General features: G+C 43.1%; 1 protein-coding gene across 6 annotated transcripts in view; it reads right to left on the reverse strand.

The window, feature by feature from the left end:
• LOC126250148 (uncharacterized) overlaps positions 1-27,932 on the reverse strand; it is a 637,275-nt gene that overhangs the window by 513,420 nt on the left and 95,923 nt on the right. Inside the window, exon 1 of one of the 6 annotated variants that reach the window (XM_049951538.1) lies at positions 8,270-8,669. The exons of the other annotated variants lie outside the window; for them this stretch is intronic. Within the exon in view, the coding sequence (XP_049807495.1) occupies positions 8,270-8,350 (81 nt within the window). The 5' untranslated portion in view covers positions 8,351-8,669. Of the gene's footprint in view, positions 1-8,269; positions 8,670-27,932 lie in introns of those variants that run through there. 6 annotated transcript variants of the gene reach the window in all.

The following is a 27,932-nucleotide window of genomic DNA, read 5'->3' on the forward strand; positions in this document are numbered from 1 at the left end:
CGCCTGCCGTTGCCATTAAGCCTTTCATGCTTTTTCCCTCCAAAAGTACAAACAATACGTGGTATAAACAATTTTAAACTAGCTTCCGGACCTCCGTAATTTTCTACGGAGTAATTAACACCAATATCTGAAACATTTATTTGCTAATAGCATTCTTGCTAAGCACTGTATTTAACGTTATCTTAATGTTGTCACGCACTCTGGCGCATGTAAAATTTGTGACGGTCATTATTGTCTTGTGTTGTAAAAATACAACTTTAATGGCTACTGTCTGCAAAATGATATGAATGAACCTATTTAAATAAATACAGCCGAGTTTCTTCCACTAGTTGTAAATCTACTCAGTGAACACCTTCGCCACTGCCACCAAGTGAAACTAATTGAGCTCCAAAGCATCTTCTATGTACCTCAGCAACTTTTTAATCATAATACAGATCTTCATGACAACGGGACTGCTACAGATGAATCAGTTAAAAATAAATTCACATTTCTCGTTTCTGCAAAGGTGACAGCGCCTGATCTTCGGACTGTATACCACGTTGTTCAGCGACTGTAGAAATCTGAACCAAATTCCTGGTCGGATGTCTAAATCTTGAATGGCTATATCTATGTAGTGATCTGGAAGTGTGCTCCGAGTGCTGCGTCCGGTGGGTCACGGCCAGCAGTTTCTCATTAGCTGTTTACTGCCAAGTTCTCGCCTCTGTTCGTACATCCTCTGGCATCTCAAACTGAAGCCTACGGCAAATGTGTGCTTATTCTTACAGTCGCTCTTAAGTACTTACCAACTAGTAATATAGTTTCAGTTCTTTTCCTAGCGCATAGATATTGGTCTTATTACACTGTGATTGTGGATTATGTTAACAGTAGCCTGGATAGTAAAAGCAGTTGTCTACTCAATAGCTATGCGTCACGTCTGATTTACTAGCGACAATTACATCTTAACAGCTGAGGGATTAACGGCATGCAATTGTCACATTCAGGATAACACACGCACCGAATTTCCAATCAGTAGCTAATTTGGGACGACCGTTTACGTCTTCATAGCAATAACCATGAGAAAATAATAAGGCCTAGATTATCGTGTCAGAGAGCCAGGGACTGGCCGACAGAGGCTCAGACAATTTCTTGTCGCTGTATAGTAGATGATTTCCAGGTTGAGTAACTTATTCTTTACAATACAAGCATTCACAGGCAAGACTGACATTATCCCTCCTTTCATCGGGTGGGGTTCACTATCGAACAACAAGTTTTAAAATACGTCATTGTCACCATTAACTTCTAAAGCCTTATTGCAGCGGTTCTTTTATAGCATCTCTCTTTCCCGAATAAGCTTCTGCGTTGTCTTTCCTGCATTCCATTCCTTTTCTTTCCATTTGCTGCCTTCCTGAAGGTCCCTCCATGCCCAAATTCTGAGGTATTCTGCTATCATCCACACGCCTCGTATGGCCAATCCATTACAGTTCTTCCCTCCCTATCCACTATAATCATGTTGAATCGGTTTTCATCACTCGTTCTATGTTTTCATTCCTTACTCTGGAGGTTACTATGGCTTTAGAATGTTATCTCCAGTAGTTCATTTCCATCGCGTGTAGCCTCTCTTAAATTTTTCTGTCAAGAGTCTACACTTTTGCCACATATGACGCTATGTTTTTTTACAAAACTCTTGTAATGTAGAGTTCTGTATCTTTGAAAATCTTGTTTTTCATAGTATTGGACGTTAACAGCTTATTTAAGACATTTTTCCTTCTTTTAGTCTGTAAATCTTTAAGATCCCTTCCATCCGCCGTCAGTGTGAGGCCGAAGTATTTTCATAAGGTATTTTTAGGCTACATTTACGGTACACAGCGCGAGCAACCTTATGCTGTGTGGCAGATGGAACTTTGTGTACCTTCTCGGTTTTAAATCACGTCTTTCCATACCTACGAAAATAAACTGCGTTTTTTCAACAGGCATCTCCAAACCACTCTTCTTATTTCTCCACTAATTTTATAAACATGGAACTTATATGACCTTCCATCTCAGTTTCAATAACGTGCCCAACCGGCAACAAAATACTATTTACTAACTCATTTCCTAATACCAGAACCATACATTACATGTAAGCCTCCAGTTTTAAGGGTCTTATCAATACGTACTTCGTAAGAGAAAACCAAGATACATCCGCAAATGCATTGTTCAATGTAAAATCTGACAGATTTGAATAGAATCATTTTGTATGTTAGGTTGCATAATCACGAAACACTAAAACGAACTAATATGCAGTCGTTTCGGCCGTCTTTGCAGCGGTCCTCTTCAAGATGACTAACTACTGTCTCACGGTGATGGTCTCCCGGTGACACTGCCTTACTTCGGTTCTCACAAGGGAACCTCCCCATCGCACCCCCCTCAGATTTAGTTATAAGTTGGCACAGCCTTGATAAACTGAACACAGATCAATTGAGAAAACAGGAAGAAGTTGCGTGGAACTGTGAAAAAATAAGCAAAATATACCAACTGAGTAGTCCATGGACCACATAGGAAACATCATGGACAATCTGAGCTCAGGAGCGCCGTGGTCTCGTGGTAGCGTGAGCAGCTGCAGAACGAAAGGTCCTTGGTTCAAGTCTTCCCTCCAGTGAGAATTTTACTTTATTTTTACATCGTTATTATCTGTCCGTTCGTTCATTGACGTCTCTGTTCACTGTAATAAATTTAGTGTCTGTGTCTTGCGACCGCATCGCAAAACCGTGCGATTAGTAGACGAAAGGACGTGCCTCTCCAATGGGAACCGAAAACATTTGATCGCAAGGTCATAGGTCAACCGATTCCTCCACAGGAAAACACATCTGATATATTCTATACGACACTGGTAACGGCATGTGCGTCACATGACAGGGATATGTTGTCGACCCACCTAACTTGTACACTTGGCGAATGGGTAAAAAGATTCTTCTACCTTGCCCGATTTAGGTTTTCTTGTGGATGTGATAATCACTCCCAAAAAAGTGATGAAAACAATAGTTTGTTACATAAACTGAAAATAAAAAAATTAAACTTTTCACTCGATGGAGGATTTGAACCAAGGACCTCTCGTTCCGCAGCTGCTCACGTTACCACGAGACCACGGAGCTCCTGTGTTCTTAGAGTCCTTGATGTCGCCTATCTTCCCATGAACTACTCAGTTTGTATATTTTGCTTATTTTTTCACAGTTGCACACAACTTCTTCCTGTTTTCTCAATTCATCTGTGTTCAGTTTTTCGAGGCCTATCCACTGTGCCAACTTATAACTAAATCTGAGGGGGGTGCGATGGGGAGGTTCCCTTGTCAGGTGTCTACCGGCGTCACATTCTCGGATGTCACTGGACAATACGAAGTAATGATTGCTATGGAGGAGTGGCTGCACGATCAGCTATTGCCTGTATTACTCTGGCAGGTGAGTGGTCAGCAGTAACGAATCTGCAGCTGGTGTACAGGGACAGTGTTTTCCAGCAGCGAGATGCTGATGCCACGCGGTCGCTTGTTTCTGCTGTTAAATCCGTGTCACTTATCCACAAGCACTGATACATTAAAAAAGGGGGAAGTCATGTGGTGGTGCTGCTGGGATCGCTGGTAGCGAGGCCTCCCTTTACTTTATCGATCCTCCATTTTAGAGTGTTTAGCTAGTTCGGTAATCCGTCTTCTTCGTGAAGCAAGCACAGGAGTCCCAGCCCGGCACACACTTTTAATCAGAAAGGAAGTTTCACTGTCTTCCATTGGTTCCCATGAGGTTTTAATTGACACGTCAAGTGGGTTGGTCCATAAGTTCGTAGCGTTTTTCCGTAAGTTTAATAAACATAATAGATACACATAACGGACTTCGCTCACCCATAATATAGTCTCCTTTACTGTTTGCAGCAGTCTGCCAACGCTGAGCTAACTTTTCTATTCCATGACTGTAGAAATAATGTGGTTTTGAGGCGGAGACCTCGTCGAACAATGTGGGAAGGACGTTTTAATCTGGAAGGGAAGTTCCTTCAAGGTGTTCGATAGCGGAAAAGATGAAAATCTGAGCGCGCAAGATCATATTAGTCAGGTGAGTAGAGAATGTCTTCCCAACCCAACTACTGTGAAGTGTTATTGTATGTCCAGGAAAATGCGGGCGGGCTTAACGTGAAGTACCATCACTTCGCGAGATCTTCTTGGTCGTTGTTCTTGGACTGCGTCTGCAAGACGTCTCAGCTGTTCGCAATAAATGTCAGCAGGAATGCTGACACCTCGGGGAATCAGTTCATACTACACCAATCACTGTTCCACCAGATGCATAACATTATCTTTTATGGATGCGCACAGTCTTTTGTACAGAGAGTTGCGGCTTTGTTTGGACGCAACCATTCCTTTCTTTTCCTTACTTTTGCATAAAAACATCTTTTCTCGCCACCAGCAACGATGCATGATAGGCATGGCCGGTGTTTTTCACAAGCCAATTGCTGACGAGCGAGCAGACACGCAAATATGCCCACCCTCTGATTTTTGCGATTTTGGTTTGGGCACGCGGTACCCATACACTCTATTTTTGAACCTTCCTCATTGCACGAAAATGTCGCACGATGGTGGAATGATCACAGTTCACCACATCTGGCAGTTCAGTGGCGTGAATAACTGTGGATTAATGAACTTAAACGCTCTTCATCAAACACCGAAGGTCTCCCTGGTAGAGTAACGTCAAAACGATCCTGCTTAAAACCAGAAAACTATTTTCTTGCGTTGCTCTGTGCAAGGACATTATACCCATACACCGTGCAAGTGCTTCTGGCTGCTCTGTCACCTATTGAAAACAAACAGAAGAATGTCGGAAATGTTCCGATGTCTCCAATTGGCAGTCCATTTTTTAGCGTCCACAGTTTCACCCCTCATCTCTAAAAGAAAAACTGACAATCCGTAAATTCATATAGCAAAATTTCAAACTTCTGGGTCAACGCAATGAAAAGATACGGCCATTTTATGTCACATTTTGATACTCGAAAAACTCACCCAGCAAAACCTATTGCTTGCTTTGCCTTGACCTAGAAAAATGAAATTTGGCCACAAGCAAGGTTTCACAGAAGTAGTAAAAAATCTGGCACTTGTTAAACTGTAATTATATCACACATAAAATATCTTTTTGCCATTTGAAGATACATTGCAATCATCCGTCAAAAGCGTAGTATACGAATATTACCGCAAGCAAACACAAAATGTTAGTTGTAATACGAAAATAAAAATGTTTTAATAAATCTCTCTCTCTCTCTCTCTCTCTCTCTCTCTCTCTCTCTCTCTCTCTCTCTCTCCATGTATAAACTCAAATCCCTGTTCACTTCTTTTTGTATGTCCATTTTAGTCTGAGGAACGACTATAGGAATTCTGATACGGTCTTGAAATTCCCAGATCCAATATCTAGCTATTAACTATGTATCGTCGGTAAGAGGCGAAGACTGCTGAGATTCTCGATCTCCAGGACGGACGGACTATATATAAACATTATTACGTACAGAACTTTCAGCGCGCTGGTCCTACTCGGAGTTATCCAAATTATTATTTTTTTCGATTCTGGAGGGAAACAGCGTGCACGTTTACAATGTGTATAGCGGCAAACAGCCTGTGAGACTGCGTAGTTATTACTCGACCACATCACAAAACCAAACTGTTATTACAACACGGACAAATTTGCTCCTGTAAGTACCTCGTTGCTTGCATTCCGATTTCGGGTACAAGTGAGAACTTTGCCAACTTTGTGTTCTCTTCCAGTCTTTAAAGGTGTCATTGCAAATCGATCACCTACACAGCGCGCACACACACACACACACACACACACACACACACAGAGAGAGAGAGAGAAAGTCTACTCTTGCGCAATACTCACTTTGGTCTTTGGTTGTTGAATTCTGCACGAAATTTTTTTGTCATTTGGAACGCGTAGCTACACCAGCGAGTGGTTCAGGGTTCTGTAATTTTGACGCACTTCATCTGAAGTGAGTCCAAGACGAAAGCAGCTCTCCCACCCACTTGTGTATTAATAAGAACGCTACTTGCGTTGCTTCCACACTCCCAAGTGTGATATTTTACAAGTAGAGTGTTTTCAAACTAATTTAATGAATGCAGCAGTCAATTCCGTACCTGTGTTGCCTTCAGTTATCAGAGGTTGTAAATAGCTAACGACCATTTTAAACAAAATGCGTTACGCCGTGAACCTAATATTTCTTTAAACCATTCGTTTAAAACATTTTCACTTACATGAAAAATTGTCATGTTGCATGAAAATGTACACACTAACTGCGGAAGATCCTTTGTCTCGATATTACAATGGTTAGTATTATAGGCAAATTCGTGGTATTATTAGTGTACTGAAAATGTTTCTCTTGTAAGAAGTAATTTTTCCTAGAATGATTTTTAATAATGTAATTAGAACAATTTCACTAATGGAAGAATACAATGTCAGAAAGAAACTCTCAAACAAAGTCCATTAAATTCGTTAAGTAAACAAGACCAGACGAACTGTTTCCAACCGCCTTTCAATCTGTAAGATCATAAACTGAAGTATTAGCCAGGGCTTTTTATTTTCATTTCGACTGAGGTTATTGACCCAAGCTTTAAATTTAGTACTAGTTTCATGATGTGTAAACGTAAATATGGCGGTGCAACGACATAATGAAATCTCCTAATCTGTCTGTCAGTCGCTAATATGATGCGGAATGAAGTAATCGGTGTCGAATATCACGATAAATGGGTTTTTAGAAGATACGAGCTGAGCGTTCTCTCTTAAGATGAGTCGTACCTGATATTTTAAGGGGCTATGGGGATAAAACCACGTTAACTATAGTGAACTGCGGAAAAAGCGGCGCTATGAGTTTATAGTCACATGCAACGCGATGTTTACAAACACAGTTGTGTGCCCTGTCTGGTAAGCAATAGAATCGGAGAGCCAAATTCCTTTTGCTGCACGGTACCACTTTCTGCGTATGTTGCAAATGACATAATATGCGTTACTCTTAAAACAGCGAAATTTCAGCTCAGAGTTAGGGGCTACAGGCCACAACACTGCGAAAAACTAATTGGAAGGTACACAAAACAGGCTTTATATTAACTATATTAGCAAGTTGATGCCGATTTACTTCTAAAACACTAGTATGAATGAATGATTATTGTGTCAAACTGAAGTGTGTCACGGAACAGTACAGACGTGCGTTCTTTGAGAAGCAATTAGCTGGTCTTCATAACACGATCACGTTAATGTCCGATAATTACATATGAAAGGTCCGCAAACCCATTCATGCTCGCATTGAATGGTGACACATTTAACACTAAATCTATGCAGTTGATCTAATAAGCGTGGAAATGCCTTTAGTCAGGGGACATTGTGTTTAGCAAACCGTGATGAAGTGATGCGGCCAGAAAATCGTAAGCTAGAAAAACCGGGAGACCTGTGTGAAACTTCCGCAATGTTATAATTTTAAGTAATGACAGTGTTTGGAATACGTGTAATCGTTGGGATAAAAGTGAACCGAACGACATGAAATAATAATCAAGAATTTATGACATGTCCTTGTATATATATTGCCGTGCACATACTTCTGAACCAAATTCAGTTACAGTAAGCACGTCACGCAGTAGCAGCAATAGATCAACCGCAATTTAAGGTGACAGTGACAAATAAGTTTGTCGTTTCCGACAGTATATTCGTTTAGAAAAGTCAACTTTTACGAAGGGCAGATATAGTGGACTACCGCAGAGATCTCGGTTAGTATCTATGACAATGTTGTATACAATTTATCCCGTTTATATGTACTTTAGAACATATAAAATGGTATTTGTAATGAAATAATATGAAAATATTCGTGATTAATAAGTTAGCTCGTAACTCCTGGGCATTCATAATGCCGTTTTGCCTACGACAGTTAAAGGAATTGTTAAAATTTTCCATATATAGTAAGCTTTTTACGCAAAATCGGTATGTAATTTCAGAAGACAGTTAAAAAACCTTTCTAACGATACCACATTCATTCCTGTACGATTCGTATGTGTTGAGAAAAACGGATGTTGACTTCAGAAATAATATGACAAATGGCTCCGTAAGTATGTGACATCTCATACTTTCTAATGTTCCTCTGAAAAATATAACGGTAGGGCACATAAAAGTGGAGTCTACTGCACTAGTACAGTCAGAGAAGTGTTTACAGTCAAATATGGAAAGCAACCGAAGGACATTTACTGTAGGGTGCAAAGAGACAGAAATAATACGCTGGAAAAGAAGTACAAGTGTGGCTTTATGCTTACCATGTTGTCGCAATCTGAGACTGCACCACCAAGGACGACGTTGTTGTTGTTGTTGTTGTTGATGGCGCTGACGCAGGCCATGGAGAGTACAACTAACAACGTAAACCTCTAGCCCTCAGTATTATTTTGTCGACGGCCTACAGTTGATCCTCCTCTAGACACACTTCAGGTGTCGTTTGCCTACCAACGCTCTGGCGAAGGTGGCGTGCAGATCGACTACGACGTGTAGGTACTGCGCAGAATGCGGGGTTGAGGACAGCACTAAGAGCTGCGAGGGGCAGCCGAGTCAGAGCCTAGGGCGACCTTCGGTGCAGTGTGGCAGACTAACTGGCGCCAGCACGCGCGGCAAAAGGTAATGGGATGGGACAGACGGCGCTGCCAGGTGTGCTCGTGCGCGCGCGTCGCCGGGCCGAGTCGCTCGCTCGCCGCCTCGACGCCAGGACTCGCACTGCGCAAGACCGCTGCGGGCGACCGGGCACGGCAATGACGACCCGGACGTCGCCGGCCCGGCGCTCGCGGGGATCGATGGGTGCTCGCCAGGCGTCGGCCGGCGTCGGGGCGCCGGCGGGATCAATACCCCACGTGTTGTGCTCGGCGCCAGCAAGGTCGCGGTTTGAGCCGCCGCCGGCGCCCAAGACGACGGGAATCCCTGACAGCAGCTGGCGCATGACCGTGATTCGCCCTCGTCACAGCGACGTCAACACGTCACGCCACGTGCCCTTCCCAGGCAGTGCGCGACGGGCATTTGTTTGACGCCACTACCATGCAGATTGTCATAGAGCGACTGCTACGCGGGAGTGCGTTTATGCTGCAGCCTCGCTGCTTCCCGGCATGGCTAGGCGCCGATGAATCAAGTCTTACCAGTGCATTAAGCCTTTGAAAGGTGCGCGTCATTGTGACCAACTACATAAGTAGACGCCTCGAAAGGGCGGTAGTCCTTTTGCTGCGGATTTACGACACGAGCTGATATTTCATGCATTATTGGTGGTGTTCGTGGAAGTGTCTAGCATTTCTCTCTGTACCTCTTCTTTATACCGCTATTTGTGGTACTAATTGTTTACCCGTTTGTCCGTACCAGGTAGGGTTGATAGAAGAGAGAGAGAAGATCCAACGGAGAGCAGCGCGCTTCGTTACAGGATCATTTAGTAATCGCGAAAGCGTTACGAAGATGATAAACTCCAGTGGAAGACTCTGCAGGAGAGACGCTCAGTAGCTCGGTACGGGCTTTTGTTGAAGTTTCGAGAACATACCTTCACCGAGGAGTCAAGCATTATATTGCTCCCTCCTACGTATATCTCGCGAAGAGACCATGAGGATAAAATCAGAGAGATTAGAGCCCACATAGAGGCATACCGACAATCCTTCTTTCCTCGAACAATACGAGACTGGAATAGAAGGGAGAACCGATAGAGGTACTCAAGGTACCCTCCACCACACACCGTCAGGTGGCTTGCGGAGTATGGATGTGGATGTAGATGTAGATATTTGAGTGTTAACCTTCTATAAATCTACATGCAATATTACATTTTATTTGAATACAATTTTCTATAATTCACAGATGGATTTCTGTGTAGTTAGTGGTGCTAACCGACACCCTTCTTTTCCATCCAGTATGCCTCGCCAAAAAGTAACTGACGGACTGTTACCTAATATTATTTGATGAAATTCCTTTTAGTCACAACAGTGATGACGATGACCCGACATTACTTTCGCTGGGAGGTGTAAAAAGTTTGTTGGCTTCAAAAATAGTTTCAGTGGCTGCTGCTTCATCCCCTGTCCACAAAAACAGTTGATCATCTCAGATCAAGGCACACAAACCAAAAGTAAAGTATTCATCACGAAAGCAGTAGACATCAGCCTTTTCAATCATCATCTAGAAGATGTGCAGTTTGCAGTTCGAGAATAAACCCTGGTCCGAACAATGTGGATGTGTTCAGTGTGCTAAGTACCTTTCTGACAGAGCAGGCATGAACTGTTTCAAGAGACACCACGCAAATTAAAGGAATGTTATGTCAAAGTTAAACCCAAACGCCGGCCGGAGTGGCCGAGCGGTTCTAGGCCCTACAGTCTGCCTCGGGCATGGATGTGTGTGATGTCCTTAGGTTGGTTAGGTTTAAGTAGTTCTAAGTGCTAGGGGACTCATGACCTCAGAAGTCCCATAGTGCTCAGAGCCATTTGAACCATTTTTTTTTTAAACCCAAACCATCGAATTTTTATACTGTAATGGGGTGACGGTTAGCAGCGGTGACCATATTTAATGCTAATATTTTGTTGACAAATGTTGGTGTTGGGACAACAACCAGCCATAAATTTACTTTCAGTTCCTTTATTCAAATAGTACCGTTACCGGTTCCGAATCGTTATGATTCATCTTCAGTGATAAATCTAAAGTGTTCAGTGAGAAAAATTTACGTGTGCAACAATAAGAATGCACTGGGAATTGTATCCACATCTGTTGAAAACAAACACTCCAAACCGACATTTCACGACAATTTGTAAAAAACGCACCACATGTTATAAGGAAAGCGTGTAAACCGTCTGAAGATGAATCATAACGATTCGAAACCGGTAACGGTACCCTTTGAATAAAGGAACTGAAAGTAAATTTGTGGCTGGTTGCTGTCCCAACACCAACATTTGTCTTCAAACAATAGCCATGGTCTCCAACCATGTCATCATATGACAAAATTGCAATAATATTTTGTTGTTGTTGCTGTTAAGGCGAATTTTTACAACGTACTGTAGAAAACATATCAAAATAATAAACTAAAGGGTTACAAGTCGATCAAATTTGAAATATTTAAACTGTTGTACATGCCCTTCTAGGGTAAATTTTTATGGCGTTTACCTGCCCCTGAGAGGGCCAAAGCCTGCACCATCGGTGCGCGCCGTGCTGCTCGCTACAATCCTCCCTAGGCGAGTGTATCAGCCTGGTTTGTGTTTAAGTGTGTGGAGCAGTGACCACTGTCAATAAACATGAAGCTTGAGCTGTGACTGGCTGCTTCAAGGCCGTTGTTTAGATAAGGCACCTCGCTCATGGGGTTTCTCGCACAACATACATCTACAACCACACACTGCATGACGAAGGGTACCTCCAGTTCCATTACCGCACGGTCCGGGAAAAACGACTAATTAAATGCCTCTGTGCAAGCTATAATTAATCTTGTCTTCGCGATCACTGGAAGAGCGATACGTCGCAGGTTGTAAAATATTCCTACATTCCTCACATGAAACTTTGTAAGTAGCCTTCCCAGAGACAGTTTGCGTTTATGTTCAAACATCTGCCAACTCAAATTTTCTGTGCATCAAATAACCACTGCCCTTTTTGGTATATTTCAATGCCCGCTCGTAATTCTATTTGGTATGGATCCCACACACTTAAGCAGTACTCTAGGATGGTCGCATTTTTTTCTGGGCGATCTTCTTTGTAGACTGACTGCACTTTTCCAAGTATCCTACCAATCAAACCACCATAGACAGTAATGTCTGCTGTCAGCACACCACATTATTTCAAGATTGAAAACAACAAGTGACGATTATAAAAAGGCATTTATTTCAGCGGTTTTAAATTCAAAGCGATCTGGGACTAGATGCATACACATCACAAGCGCTTCATCACGGATAATACTAGGTGAAATATATATATTTTTTTAAATTAGTCTCTGTATCAGCTTCAGCTTCAGACTTCAAGAAAAATATAATAATTCCAATCCCAAAGAAAGCAGGTGTTGACAGATGTGAAAATTACCAAACTATCAGTTTAATAAGTCACAGGTGCAAAATACTAACGCGAATTCTTTACAGACGAATGGAAAAACTGGTAGAAGCGGACCTCGGGGAAGATCAGTTTAGATTCCGTAGGAATGTTGGAACACGTGAGGCAATACTAACCTTACGACTTATCTTAGACGAAAGATTAAGAAAAGGCAAACCTACGTTTCTAGCATTTGTAGACTTAGAGAAAGCTTTTGACAATGTTAACTGGAATACTCTCTTTCAAATTCTGAAGGTGGCAGGGGTAAAATACAGGGAGCGAAAGGCTATTTACAATTTGTACAGAAACCAGATGTGAGTTATAACAGTCGAGGGGCATGAAAGGGAAGCAGTGGTTGGGAAAGGAGTGAGACAGGGTTGTAGCCTCTCCCCGATGTTATTCAGTCTGTATATTGAGCAAGCAGTAAAGGAAACAAAAGAAAAATTCGGAGTAGGTATTAAAATTCATGGAGAAGAAGTAAAAACTTTGAGGTTTGCCGATGACGTAATTCTGTCAGAGACAGCAAAGGACTTGGAAGAGCAGGTGAACGGAATGGACAGTGTCTTGAAAGGAGGATATAAGATGAACATCAACAAAAGCAAAACGAGGATAATGGAATGTAGTCAAATTAAATTGGGTGATGCTGAGGGAATTAGATTAGGAAATGAGACAAAGTAGTAAAGGAGTTTTGCTATTTATGGAGTAAAATAACTGATAATGGTCGAAGTAGAGAGGATATAAAATGTAGACTGGCAATGGCAAGGAAATCGTTTCTGAAGTAGAGAAATTTGTTAACATCGAGTATAGATTTAAGTGTCAGGAAGTCGTTTCTGAAAGTATTTGTATGGAGTGTAGCCATGTGCGGAAGTGAAACATGAACGATAACTAGTTTGGACAAGAAGAGAATAGAAGCTTTCGAAATGTGGTGCTACAGAAGAATGCTGAAGATTAGATGGGTAGATCACATAACTAATGAGGAGGTATTGAATAGAACTGGGGAGAAGAGGAGTTTGTGGCACAACTTGACTAGAAGAAGGGACCGGTTGGTAGGACATGTTTTGAAGCATCAAGGGATCACAAGTTTAGCATTGGAGGGCAGCGTGGAGGGTAAAAATCGTAGAGGGAGACCAAGAGATGAATACACTAAGCAGATTCAGAAGGATGTAGGTTGCAGTAGGTACTGGGAGATGAAGATTGCACAGGATAGAGTAGCATGGAGAGCTGCATCAAACCACTCTCAGGACGGAAGACCACAACAACATCAGCTACTTTATCGTTTTCTTTTTTTCCAATAAAGTATCAGTATCTACATGTAGCAGATGTAGAATATGAAGCACATGTAGATAAAAACTGACGGAATACTACCGACAGTCGGCCGCCCGCTGTAACCGAGCGGTTCTAGGCGCTTCAGTCCGGAACCGCGCTGCTACTACGGTCGCAGGTTCGAATCCTGCCACGGGCATGGATGGGTGCGTGTGTTGTCCTTGGGTTAGTTACGTTTATGTAGTTCTAAGTCTAGGGGACTGATGACTTCCGATGTTAAGTCCCGTACTGCTTGGAGAGCATTTGAACTACCGACAGTCCGACTACGTCGGTGAGACGTCAACGAGCCTACGCCGGCAGTGCGCCACGGGCATTTGTATCAACTCACGATTATTAATGCTGATCTTATTAGCAGTTGCTGTAATCTTGAAGTCAGTGAGACTACGAATTCAAAAGTACGGGGTTCGGTCCTAGATTGCTCCAAAGACTATTTCCTGTCACTTTTCGTGTCTTTCAACTCTCTGACGGAGCTCTATCTATGTGAAAAAGTCCAGTTGTTCTGTTGTTAGGTTTCCTCTTTCAGTTTACATTCCTATGTTCACGGGTCGTAGGAAGGCGAGAATATTCCACTTTCAATAAACTACGCAATTCAGCACTGCTATCTTCTGTTTACTTATCACTTAATTTCTGCTCAAGTCATTGGCGTCTGCTGTCTGGCCAAGTGAAAGGACCCACAGCTGTCAGTGACAGCGGTCGCTCACCACTGCAATTTCCGTAAACTATCAATTCAGATCAGCGATTATCAATCACCCATCCCAAACTACACCCACTTCTGACACCAGCTTGTTCCTTTAACTGTTTAAAATCTTATGCATTTCTGTTGGTTTGTGATAATTTTAGCTAATATCTTGTACTTTGTGGGGCGGAATATACTGGGTCTCGTTCTTTTCCATATTGTTTCAAAGAGAATTTCATCATTGCTTAAATTATTGGAGATCTGTCTTCCTTTGCAAACATACTGTAAACAACCAGATATTTGGAGTGCTAGTCCTGCAAGGTACCGGGAACAACTTCTGTCAAGATATATCAAGATATATATATACGCTCACTGAAACAACGAGTTAAAATTTGTAGCCGGCCGAAGTGGCCGCGCGGTTCTGGCGCTGCAGTCTGGAACCGCGAGACCGCTACGGTCGCAGGTTCGAATCCTGCCTCGGGCATGGATGTGTGTGATGTCCTTAGGTTAGTTAGGTTTAACTAGTTCTAAGTTCTAGGGGACTAATGACCTCAGCAGTTGAGTCCCATAGTGCTCAGAGCCATTTGAACCATTTTAAAATTTGTATCAAGGCCAGGATCCGAAACCGGATCTCCTGCTCACTGGGCAGATGTGCTAACTGCTACACCACACCGACAAAATGGCTTTGCATAACTGTACGCACTATCCAAACACGCCTCGCTCCTCAAGTCAAATTCCCATTCACAACTCAGCTCACTTGGTATTCCTCTTAAACTCTAACAACATTGAAAAGGCTCTCCGGCTGTACTGGAATAGCACCTCAGTATCGAAAGAAACGAGGGATCCTGCCTGAAATTCAGGCATAGGTGCTTTAATAAACTGAAACTATATAGTTACAGATCTTCTTAAGTCTCAAACATGTATGACATATATGCTGACTGAAGCGACGAATGAAAATTTATGCCAAGATCGGGATTCGAACTCTGATCTCCTATTCACTTGTTGGAAAGCCTCTGCAATGCTATTCCGGTTTAGGGGAAATACCAAAGGGCTGAGATGTGAATGCGAATTTGAATTGAGGGCAGAGGCGTGCTAGCGTAATCCGTGCAGTTGTGCAAAGCCAGTGAGGCATAGCGGTTAGCACATCTGCCTCGTGGAGAGGGGACCTACAGTCGAATACCGGCCTGGGTACAAATTTTTATTCGTCGCTTCAGGCTGCATATACGGGGTGAGTCACTAACTATTGCCACCAAGAATAACTCCGAAAGTACGACATGAGCTGAAAAGTTTGTGGGACAAATGTTGCATGGGACAACGGGGGCCATATTATGACGTTGGTTTTTTGTTGCTAGGTGGGGTCGCGTCAGACATACGAATGTCAACTTTTTTTATGGGACATTGTTTATAAAGACGTTCCAGCTACACCTGGAGATATGCGAGAGAGAATTGTCAGAGCATGTGCTTCGATAAGTGGCGAAGTGATAAAGAATAGCACTCAATCTATGATAAGAAGACTGCAGCACTGCATTGATACCAATGGCCAACACTTCGAACACCTTCTGTAAATGGACGTTCATGCCACCTTTTTGACATTCGCTGATCTTCAAAGAGCTTACTGTTACACATCACTGGATTCGTCTCGATAGCCGCTATCAGAAAATAAGTACTAAACTATAGCACCCCATTAAAAAAAAGTTGACCTCCACATTTCTGACGCGAACCCACCAAGCAACAAAAAACCAACGTCATATTATGACTCCCGTTGTCCCATGCAACGTTTGTCCCATAAACTTTTCAGCTACTATCATACTTTCGAGGTTATTCTAGGTGGCAATAGTTAGTGATTCGCCCTTTGGAGGTTGTGAAGAAAGAAAACCTGTAAGACAACTTACTCTGCTCAGACAAGGCTACGTTTCACACAGGTGGTTTTGTGAACCGTCACAACTGTCGGATATGGAACGACAGCAGTCTTCGTGAGATGTAAGAATGGAAGCGAAACTCCCCAAAAATGAACGCAGTGTTTGGGATGACCAAGACTAAGATTTACTGACTATTCTTTTTGCACAGCAAACGATGACAGGTACCAGTTACCAGGACAAGCTTGACCTGTTCTTGGAACCGCAGTTGAAGTCTGACGGAATTCTGATTTTGTTTTGCACCAGCAGGACGGGCGTCTTCCCCATTTGCTGTTACTGTTCCAGATTACTTCAGCCCCATGTTCCCTGCGCGATAGATCGACAGATTTTCATCGCCTATGTGGGCTCCGAGGCCAACTGACCTGACCCCCTCTCTGGCGGACTGAACATATAAGCGTCGATATATGCACTTAAATAAGTATTTTTTTTTTACAGTCAAATCCACTCTACACAACTGATGTGCTGTGATGAATAATGCTATACAGCAAGGGCTTCATAAAAAAGCACTGTTACATTCCAGACCAAGTAACTTATATGGCAACCACACCATTCACAACTACAGAAAATAACTGGCTGAATAGAAACGAGATTTTGCGCGTATTACGTGCCCCTCTGCATATAAATTATTCCAACATGCGACGCGGACGAGGAAAATAGCAGGGCGGAAGACGAGTCGACGATTTCTGCAGCATCACAAACGGATGACATTCAAGGGACCAGTATGTTTTATAGGAACGCGCACAGAAAGGCCTAATGGATTTAACAATAAAGGGAACAACAGCACAACAGAGGAAGGTTATTGCTTGCACCAGGAGCAAGGGAAATATCGCTGGAAGTTCAGCAAAGTTGTTAGAAACCCGCCGGCCGCTGTGGCCAGGCAGTTCTAGGCGCTTCAGTCCGGAACCGCGCTGCTGCTACGGTCACAGGTTTGAATCCTGCCTCGGGCATGGATGTGTGTGATGTCCTTAGGCTAGTTAGGTTTAAGTAGTTTCTAAGTTTAGGGGACTGATGACCTCAGATGTTAAGTCCCATAATGCTTAGAGCCATTTGAACCATCTGTTAGAAACCGACGAGAAGGAATATCGTCAACCGAGTGAAATATCAGACTTGCCTCAAAAGAAAAAAAGATATGGCCGGGAAAGCTCAGGTTCGGAGGACAAACGTAGTGACTAAATGTCACACGTTATAAATGTGTGGCTGACAACAGGAACCTAGACACCTGCCTTTTGCGAGCACAAAGGATAGGCTTAAAGTTCCAGCTTCCCCATGGCTCCTTTCCACTCCTTACACGTTCCAACTCGTGGTAAAGCAATGGTGAAATAACGAATCTCCTGAATCAAACTGCAGCGCAGATAACGGTGTACCGAAGCTCAGATGCGACATCTGGGAGAGTTTTTTCATGTATCAGGATACTATATAGTTATACGTAGTAAGCAATTTCGAATTAATAACTTGTTTTGTAATTTTTCGAAGTGTGATATACACAAACAGCTCTTGAAACATTTTGTATCACCTGCATATGTGCGAAAACGTGTGGACTTAGATTGAAGAGGAGTAGGGATAGAGGAGTAAGTTTCAAAAACGAAAAGATAGCTGTGTTGTGAAATAAAAGATTGGTTCGGTGCGAGTAGCACTCGTACTCTGAGGGTCCTGTACAAACTTAATTACGTATACAGACAGTTCATCCAACCCGTGAATTAAGCATCTCGATGATTTTTGCCTGTTACCGACATCGATAATGGCAAGATGTCGGTCTCTGAATTCCAAGGCTTCCGAGAACATTTTAATTTAAATTTTGAAGTCGAATAGCAAATGACAGAAGAAATTTCTTTCTTGGGATATAGTTATAAATTAACCATTTCCTTATTTTTTCCTTCACTTGTACTGTGAAATCATCTTTCTTGTCAAATTTCATGATTCTGGGTCACATACCTGATATAAATGACCGTAGCTTTTGATTACATTGGCTTAGAAGCTTCATTCCTTAGTCCAGTTTCCCATTCACGCCTCCGCTCACTTGGTAAGCCCCCTAAAATCGAACAACATTGCAGGTGCTCTAAACTGTTTTGGAATAGCACCTCAGCATCGAACTAAACAGGGGATCCTGCCTGAAACCCAAGCACAGGTTCTTTGAAGGAAGGACCCCCTGTTTATATACATGAAGATAGTAACTGTTCTCGAAAGAACTGATACCACTGATGACCGTGCAGCTTCTCTAGAATAAATGATGATTATCATTAGGTCTAGAGAAGCTGCACGGTCATCAATGGTATCTGTTCTTTCGAGAACAGTTACTATCTTCATATATAGTCAAAATGGCTACCCGGCCATTCACCCTCGTCTGTGCGAGTCCGCACAGGTTGCCCAAACTCTTAAGGGAATCGTCAACTTAAGTGGGCGCGAGTAACGAGTGGATGGGTGAAGTATCTATTAGGAACATTACGTATGTAGATTGTGGACAGTTGGGAATGTGGGTCTCACGGGAAGCGTGCAAAGGATAAGTCCCTGCAGTCGCGCTATTCATCTGTGGCCTCGGTGTCTCAGATGGATAGAGCGTCTGCCATGTAAACAGGAGATCCCGGGTTCGAGTCCCGGTCGGGGCACACATTTTCAGTTGTCCTCATCACGGTATGTCAAAACACCTGTCGGCAGCTGAGGGTTTCAATTAATCATCATTTATCCCCTGTTTCGTTCGACGCTGAGGCGCTATACCAATACAGCTGGATAGCTTCTCCAGCGCTGTTCGAGTTTAGGGGTAGTACCAAGTGGGCTGGGGCATGAATTGGAAACTGGATTAAAGAAGAGGGGGGGGGGGGACGCTAGAGTAGACCGTGCAGTTGTGCAAACCCACTATACGTGGGTCGCGTAGTAGATAGCACATCTGCCTGCTGAGCAGGAGGCCCGGGTTCCATTCCCGAACTTCGTACAAATTTTTATTCGTCGCTTAGGTCTGCAAAAATACGTCATCGATGTTTGAGACTTGAAACGGTCTCTGGAACCATATAGTTTCATTTAATTAGAAGCTTCAATCTTTTACACTGCCAAGGCACCGTAGACCTTAGTATGTTACATAAATTTCAACATCATACGTCCATCATTTTCCGAGGAAATGGGGTTTTAGCAGTCGGACAGTGAGACGGACGGACGGACGGACGGACGCATGGATGAACAAAGTGATCCTATAGGGGATCCGTTTTCACCGACTGCGGTTCGGAACCAGACAATAATCAAAATAAAGGCAGTTGGTTGGAATATTCACATCTGTGAGTTCAAAATCTAACGCTGCATACATTCGGTACCGTGTTGCTCGACTCAGTGCAAAGTAACAAGATTGTATCCTCCTAGGCATATCGAACAGGTTACTGCTCAAACCTACTCTCCAGAAGCCTACTGCGGTCATCTAGCGTGTGAGGCATTCAACAGGTCACACGCCTGCTTGATCGGGATCATGTTAGTAGATTCCACAGGGCATTCCATCCGGTTGATTAGTGCCTCCACCAGGGAGATGTCCACTAAGTTGGTCATGAATTATCTTGAATTACCAACACAACGCCGAAATGTTCACTGTGGAACTAGCCGATAGGTGGTTGTTTGTACCGATACTGCACACCTCTCAGTTCACCAGATACCCGTACACGGCACCGGCCCAAAAGTGATTGATCCACCTGCCTGCTGAACCTGTGAAACTGAATACTTGAGACGTGCATGGTCGCAGTCACGATTTTCAGGCGCTATACAAATGCTGCACTGGGCAGTCAAGAGAATTCGATGTCACTGATCCACTTATATTCCAGGTATTCCCTTGTACGCCTTCTTCGCTCTTCACTGTAGTGCGGGATTTGTACTTTAGTTCGTAATGGACGCTTAAAGAGCAAACTGATGGTGTGGAGACGGTTGCATAGTTTCTATGTCAACACAATACACCAAGCTGCATACTATGAAACATACCCTGCCACACCAACACACATCAGACAGATTAGATTCACCGAATTGAAATCAGTGTAACCACTGTCACTTTTTATTTCCAAACAAAGGAGGAGAGAAATGCTGGCGCAGTTGGTCAGGGGCTTGGAGACTGATTGTAAGTCGTACCCCACTGATTTGCTCAGTCGACAGGGTTAGTGTCCATGCAATCAAAATCAGGACAAGAGTTTCAGTCCGGCAAAGTTTTAAATCGTGTGGAAGATACTCTTACATCTGTACTGCAAAATCGGTGCTCCAGACCCTGCATGGTCCACTTTTAAGTAGTGTACCGACGTTTGTAACCATTTACATGCTGGCGAACACTGTCTGTTAGTAAAAGATGACATTACTGTCCCGTATCTGTTGTTCCCAAAACTTCCGTAGTGGCATGCTTTTGTACCTACTTTACTCCTCTGAGCACTCCATCCTCAGCTTCAGTGAGTTATTTCTATCGCAGTAGGAATTGAAAGCTATAGATGTCTCGTTTTATGGAGCTGGATAAAAGTAATAATGGCTAAGCGCAGATAATAGTTTTTCCAGTGTGAAACAGATGAGCATCATCGATTTTCCGATAACCGAGTTAGTGGCGGAATTCACAGCTGCTGAAGGAAGCTCTGCGCTCTAGCCCTGCCCTCCAATTCCCTCCCCCTCCCCTTCCCTCCCCCCGCCTGCCTATCTCTCTCTCTCTCTCTCTCTCTCTCTCTCTCTCTCTCTCTCTCTCTGTGTGTGTGTGTGTGTGTGTGTGTGTGTGTGTGTGTGTGTGTGTGTGTGCGCGCGCGCGCTTGGACGGAATCATATAAGCTATGTTCCAAACACTGTAATAACAATGATAGTGAAAACGGTAAGATAGTAGCTAACAGTGTTCACTTAGTTGGCATACAACACCGTTAAATATAGGCTGCTTTCTCCAAAATTCGTATACATCTCTCCAAAATACAGCTTATGCAAGCCAAAACTAATGTTTTACTACGCCTTGTAATCCACACTTAAATACTACAGCACGAAAATGAACTAAAAGGTTTTTTGTTTAATTTCAATTTACTGGCTCTCGGGTCGTGCCCATGCAGTCATCTCAGTGATAGAATACGATAGTGTACTGGAGACAAGTTTCTTGTCAGTTACGACGATACGAACGTAAAGTCTACATAACACTCAGTCCCCGAGCGGAGAAAATCTCGGAACGGTACGAAAATAGACTGAAGGTAGTTCGATGAACCCTCTGGCAGGCACTTAACTATGAATTGCAGGGTACTCATGTAGATGTATCAATTCATTATCAGTATGAAGAAAGTAGGTACATGTAATGTATAAAGGATACCGTGTAGCCGTGACCATTTGTCGTGAAATGTCGCTATTTCACGATTCACCGCTAATATGACCGCCGCCGCACCCCCGCTCCCCTCCAACCTCTCTGACCACCTGTTAGCCCAGATCGGTAATACCCTCTTGCAAGAGAAGAGACCGTGGGATGACTGAATTTACACTCGTTAAATCTGTTTATTACTGTTCTTTTCTCTTTCTAGGGGCGGGGGGGGGGGGGGGGCGTACCATTACCTCCTCTCTCCGCGTAATTGGTTCAAATGGCTCTGAGCACTATGGGACTTAACTTCTGAGGTCATCAGTCCCATAGAACTTAGAACTACTTAAACCTAACTAGCCTTGGACATCACACACATCCATGCCCGAGGCAGGATTCGAGCCTGCGACCGTAGCGGTCGCGCGGTTCCAGACTGTAGCGCCTAGAACCGCTCGGCCACCCCGGCCGGCTCTGCGTAATTGTTGTGGTGTTGAATTAATTTAGTTATTTCGTATCAGTCAGTGCAGATTGCTACGTGTGGTTTGAAATACGCGCGCAGGCGTCAGTCGCAACCTACAGTTATGATAATGTAACGTAGCAGTTCAAATTCTGAATGCTGTTTTTGGAACACCACGTATAGTTTGCGCGCAAGTAAATGCGTCTTAAATATACGTAGCGTGACACTCTCAATACGCAGGCAAGAAGTTTTTATTATTAATAGAAATGTTACGCTCCCTTTCAATGAATGACAACGTAACGTAACCTGCAACTAACCAAGCGATAATATAGAGCATGAAATGATTCCTTTACCCAGCAAATTAATGTTACACAGAAAGATAGAATGGTACAAACACTTGCATATTTTTGAAATAAATGCAAAAACTTTAAGTTTATCTCTTTATGAACTGAGTTAACTTTTAACACTTTGAATTAACTGAAAATATTTTAAACCAGAAGCGAAGCCTCACCTAAGCCTTGCGGTGTTAAATCTCTGAATAAGTTTCGTAATCAAGAATATTAACTAACTTTAATATTGAAAACTGACTGTAAAAATTAATAAAAGCACTTAGCATTATTTTCCTTTGCGAGTGAAGCTCGCACACACTGAAATATTTTTTAGTATACGTAATGGCGGACTCGCGCTACCGAAACAGAGTCAGACGGGCAATCGACAGCAATATTATTATTGTCTTTAAATAAACTTCACGTGGAGGAAGAGGTATTTTTGAAAGGAGTCATAAGATACTTTCAATTAAAAATATATTTTAACCTTAAAGCTCATACAGGAAGCTAGTTACACATACAACGATCCATAGAAGAGAGAGAACAAGCAAAAAACTAAGAAAAACAGGGGCCAGCAACATGGCTCTTGTGGATATGCTTTCATGGAACATATTGGAATACAGTATTCTTTGCAACCAATGGAAAATATTTACAATTTTTGTCTCATAATATTATCTGTTTACATTTCATTCATATCAGTTGAATAAATCGCGACATACATTGGATAGGCCTCCACGTGACGCCACAGGTGAGGGGGGGGGGAGGGGGAGGGGGAGGGGGAGAAGAGCAGAAATGAACGGAATGATAAAAAGGGAAGCACTACGAGAAGAGCGGCCAACACAATATCCTACACATTAACTCATTACAGTCGAATAGGAAGTACATGTGGAGCTAGTTACACAGGGTGATTCTTCTTAACGTTTAGAAACCCGCAAGACGACGTGGATGGCGCTGAGACAAATAATTTAACATAAAACACCAAAAGCGGGTGACAAATGTTGAACATATGACATCATAAGGTGACGTTTCCTCGCCGCATGTGCAGCATTGGACTTGTCGATCCTATCCTCGGCGATAGGGGATAGTGCTACACATCGCTCTGTTAGGCTACTCTGTTTTCAAACACCTTTCGTAAATGTGCTATGTTGTGAAAGAAGTTACAAAATTATTGTCCTTGCCGTAACCAAGCAAAACCTGTTCTTGTTTTGTTTTTATTTCCTTCTGTCCCTCCTGTTTTATTTACAGACAGTATTTAATAAAGAACACTTAGGTCATTTACTGCTAGCGATGCAGTTCGTAAGGTTAAAATGTGGGGGAAACAAATTTGATCGCCTTAACACCTGCATGAGCCCTGCAATATTATGGTATATATTTCTTTTTTCAGAATTTATCCTCTACTCGTAGGCAAGCAAAATTAAATTGTTCTAACATATGAAAGCCAGTATTTTGATATTAAGGTTAACACTGCAAAAATGGAAATAAAAAAAGCGTATTCGTAATTTTGTCCTCTATAAAAATTTTCAAGAATACAATTAATTTAAATCCATTTTTCCATTCGAAGACTGGCAGAAACTTTCACTATCATAAATTACTTGAAGTCTATGAATGACCAATGCCTTCATGTTATTCTGAGCCTTTTGAAGATTTCTCACATGGGAACTTTTATGTCTGTGTAGATGAATAGCATGTTTCCTGATAACAAACCAAGCATTTCCTGCAATGAGTCTATTTCCCTCCGCTTTCGTTTTCCGGTATGAAAAAAGTAATCTTTACAAATAACAAATAAAAACAATTTTTAATCACTGTTCCAAATTAGATCTCCGGGACGAAAATAGGAATTGCACAGGGGAACGAAATTACGAACATCCCAAGATTTATTACAATGGCCGATACAGTAACATAGGCCAAACCTTTGACTGTAGCGATTACACAACAGAAAGTACAACAAACGACAGAAATATAGCCCAATATTTAAACACACATCTTTCCTCATAATAGGAACTGCAGGCTGTTAATTTAATTATTGCACTAACTCATCTCACTATACAAAACTGAATTCCCTCGTACATGGAAGCTGAACTTACTGCACACAAGAGACACTCCAACAAAACGATGGACTGAATCACGCATTCACGCGCAGCTTAACTTTTGTCACCAACTGCGGAAACCGGAAATTCATAGGCGGACGAAATTAGGAGCAGCGATGATATGAGGGCTCCTTACTTTGTGACGCAATACGTTAGGTTTTTGTTCTACTGTACTTTACAATTAAACAATGGAGATCGTGAGACCGGTAAATAAAATGATAAATCTTACCTCAATGTAAACACCTTGTTGTCTAACGAAAAGCAAAAAAAAAAAAAAAAAAAAAAAAATACTGCCTGCCAGACGCAAGACTAGAACCCTGAGTCACATGGCGCTCGTAGGCCCAGAGCCATTCCGACGTGTGTACTTGACTGGGGTTGGGATAATCAGGTGCGACGGACCGATAAGCTCCACCGCTGCTCGTGTGGCGAGGTACGTCATCTGGTGACATCGGGTGTTTAACATTTGTCATCCAAATGGTTCAAATGGCTCTAAGCACTAGGAGTCTTAACTTCTAAGGTCATCAGTCCCATAGACTTAGAACTACTGAAACCTAAATAACCTAAGGACATCACACACATCCATGTCCAAGGCAGGATACGAACCTGCGACCGTAACAGCAGTGCGGTTCCGGACTGAAGCGCCTAGAACCGCTCGCCGGCATTTTTCATCCACTTATGGGGTATTTCCCAACATGTCTGGCCCCCATGTGTCTTGCATTAAATTACTTGTCTCAGTGTTATCTACGTTGCTTCGGGGGATTTTAAACGTTAATATGTATCACTCTGTGGACTTGGGAAAAATCGTGTGTGTTAACTTTGTAACTTCACGAATAGTGTAATCTAAACTGATATTAAAGCTACACGCAGATAGCAGAAGGATCTTTACGAAGCGGCTCATCCGTTTCTGTTAGAGCTGTGTACAAGCTCTTAGTTTCTCACAAGGGAACCTCCCCATCGCACCCCCCTCAGATTTAGTTATAAGTTGGCACAGTGGATAGGCCTTGAAAAACTGAACACAGATCAATCGAGAAAACAGGAAGAAGTTGTGGAACTATGAAAAAAATAAGCAAAATATACAAACTGAGTAGTCCATGTGCAAGATATGCAACATCAAGGATAACCTGAACTGAGGAGCGCCGTGGTCCCGTGGTTAGCGTGAGCAGTTGTGAAACGAGCGGTCCTTGGTTCAAGTCTCCCCTCAAGTGAATATTTTTTATTTTTTTTATTTTCGCAAAGTTATGATCTGCCCATTCGTTCATTGACGTCTCTGTTCACTGTAATACGTTTAGTGTCTGTGTTTTGCGAGCGCACCGCAAAACCGTGCGATTAGTAGACGAAAGGACGTGCCTCTCCAATGGGAACCGAAAACATTTGATCGCAAGGTCATAGGTCAACCGATTCCTCCACAGGAAAACACATCTGATATATTCTATACGACACTGGTGACGGCATGTGCGTCACATGACAGGAATATGTTGTCGACCCACCTACCTTGTACACTTGGCGAATGGGTAAAAAGATTCTTCTACATTGCCCGATTTAAGTTTTCTTGTGGATGTGAGAATTACTCCCAAAAAAGTGATGAAAACATAAGAGTTTGTCACATAAACTGCAACAAATGAATCCAACAGTTTCACAGTCGCACACTTTTCCCTGTGCTCTGTCAAAACATATGTTTTTAACGTTTTCAAATTTTTCCGTGTGTAGACCGTCAAATCCTGCATATGTACAAGCAAATCTGAACATGTCCTGGAATTTTGGAAAGCTAAGTTGATTATGTGTGAGTGCCTGAAATTTGATAATTGTCTGAAAATAAAATTTTAGGCTCGAAGGAAGACTTGAACCAAGGATCACTCGTTACGCAGCTGCTCACGCTAACCACGGGGCCACGGCGCTCCTCAGTGCAAATCATCCCTGATGTTGCCTATCTTTGCATGGACTACTCAGTTTGCAAATTTTGCTTATTTTTTTCATAGTTGCACACAACTTCTTCCTGTTTTCTCGATTGATCTGTGTTCAGTTTTTCAAGGCCTATCCACTGCGCCAACTTATAACTAAATCTGAGGGGGGTGTGATGGGGAGGTTCCCTTGTCAGTGTGGCGCCTATTAACGGCGATAACGTCGCTCTGTTTCTTTGTTGTTTGAGTACATTACCGCCACTGCCGTCATCCACTTTCTGAACCTGTTTAGTTAATGGCAGGCGGAGTAAATTATCGTCAGATTAGTCGCTGTATTCTGACGGCAGACATTATGACTGCCCTGCCTCAACCTATTGCCGACGCGGCCGGCGGTGCTGCGCCGGCCGACCTGCTGATGTGAAGAGGCGCGCATCTCGTTACGGCCGGCGAGTGCCCAGACGTGAGCAAGAGCGAGCGGCCAGGGAGCGCCGTGTATTCGGCAAACAGCGGGCCGGTCATTAAGGCGCGACAAACACCGGCGCCGGGCCGGTAAACGAGAGCGAGCGAGCGACAGCGCCGGTGCGCGCTTAACGAAGCCCGGCGATGCGGGCTAGCGTCCGCATTCAAGCGAACTGCGGCCTCGCCTTGTAACACACGGCCGCTCCCACAACTGACCCCCGTCTTTTCTCCTCGCGGATATGCTTCCGCCCGCACGCCTACGTTGTAATGGGCGACTGAGGCTTACCGCCGGATACAGATACCATTATATGCCAGGTCACTGATATTAGATCTCCAGCGTCAAGTATGACTCTCTAGTCGAGTGCTTGCGGCGTACGGTATGCAGGAAGGATTCTGTGATGTTTGGAAGGTAGAATGCGAGATACCTCAGTAAGTGAAGTTGTGGGGGTGGGTCGTGAGTCTGCTCCCGCAAGAAACTGTTATAGGTCCTCTACTGTTCCTTATCTATATGAACGACATAGGAGACAATCTGAGTAGCCGTCTTAGATTGTTTGCAGATTATGCTGTCATTTACCGTCTTGTAAAGTCATCAGATGATCAAAACGACTTGCAAAAATGATTTAGATATCTCTATGGTGCCAAAAGTGACAATTGACCGTGAATAAAGAAAAGCGTGAAGTTATTCACATGAGTACTAAAAGAAATCAGCTAAATTTCGATTACGCGATGCATCACACAAACCTGTAGGCTGTAAATTCAACTAAATACTGTAGGAGTACAATTACAAATAACCTACATTGGAACGCTCACACAGATAATATTATGGGTAGAACAAACCAAAGACTGCGATTCATTGGCAGAACACTTAAAAGGTGCATCAGCTCTAGTAAAGAGACTGCTTACACCAAGCTTACCATATCCTCCCTATTCTGGAATACTGATGTGCGGTGTGGGATCCGCATCAGGTGGGACTAACGGATGACATCGAAAACCAAGAAGGGCAGCTCGTTTTGTATTATCGCGAAATAGGAGAGATAGTGTCACAGACATAATACGCGAAGTGGAGTGGCAATCACTAAAACAATGGCGTTTTTCGTTGCGATGGGAACTTCTCATGAAATTTGAATCACCAGTTTTCTCCTGTGATTGCGAAAACATTCTGCTGGCGCCCGCCTGCATAGGGAGAAATGATCATCACGATAAAATGAGAGAAATCACGGCTCGCACAGAAAAATTTAAGTGCTTGTTTTTCCCGCGAGCCGTTCGAGAGTAGAACGGTAGAGAGACAGCTTGAAGGTGGTTGATTGAACCCTCTGCCAGGCACTTTTTTGTGAATAGCAGAACTTGGATAACTCTGTCGGTAGAATCCTTGTACGCGAAACGCAAAGGTCCCAGGTTCGAGTGCCGGCCCGTCACTCAGTTTTAATCTTCCAGGAAGTTTCCACATCAGATCTGTTTTGGAAAGTACATCACCGGCAACCATCTTTCAAGAAAGTCTGCCATGTAG

The sequence above is a fragment of the Schistocerca nitens genome, chromosome 1 (genome assembly GCF_023898315.1).
Source record: "Schistocerca nitens isolate TAMUIC-IGC-003100 chromosome 1, iqSchNite1.1, whole genome shotgun sequence".
NCBI lineage: Eukaryota > Metazoa > Arthropoda > Insecta > Orthoptera > Acrididae > Schistocerca > Schistocerca nitens.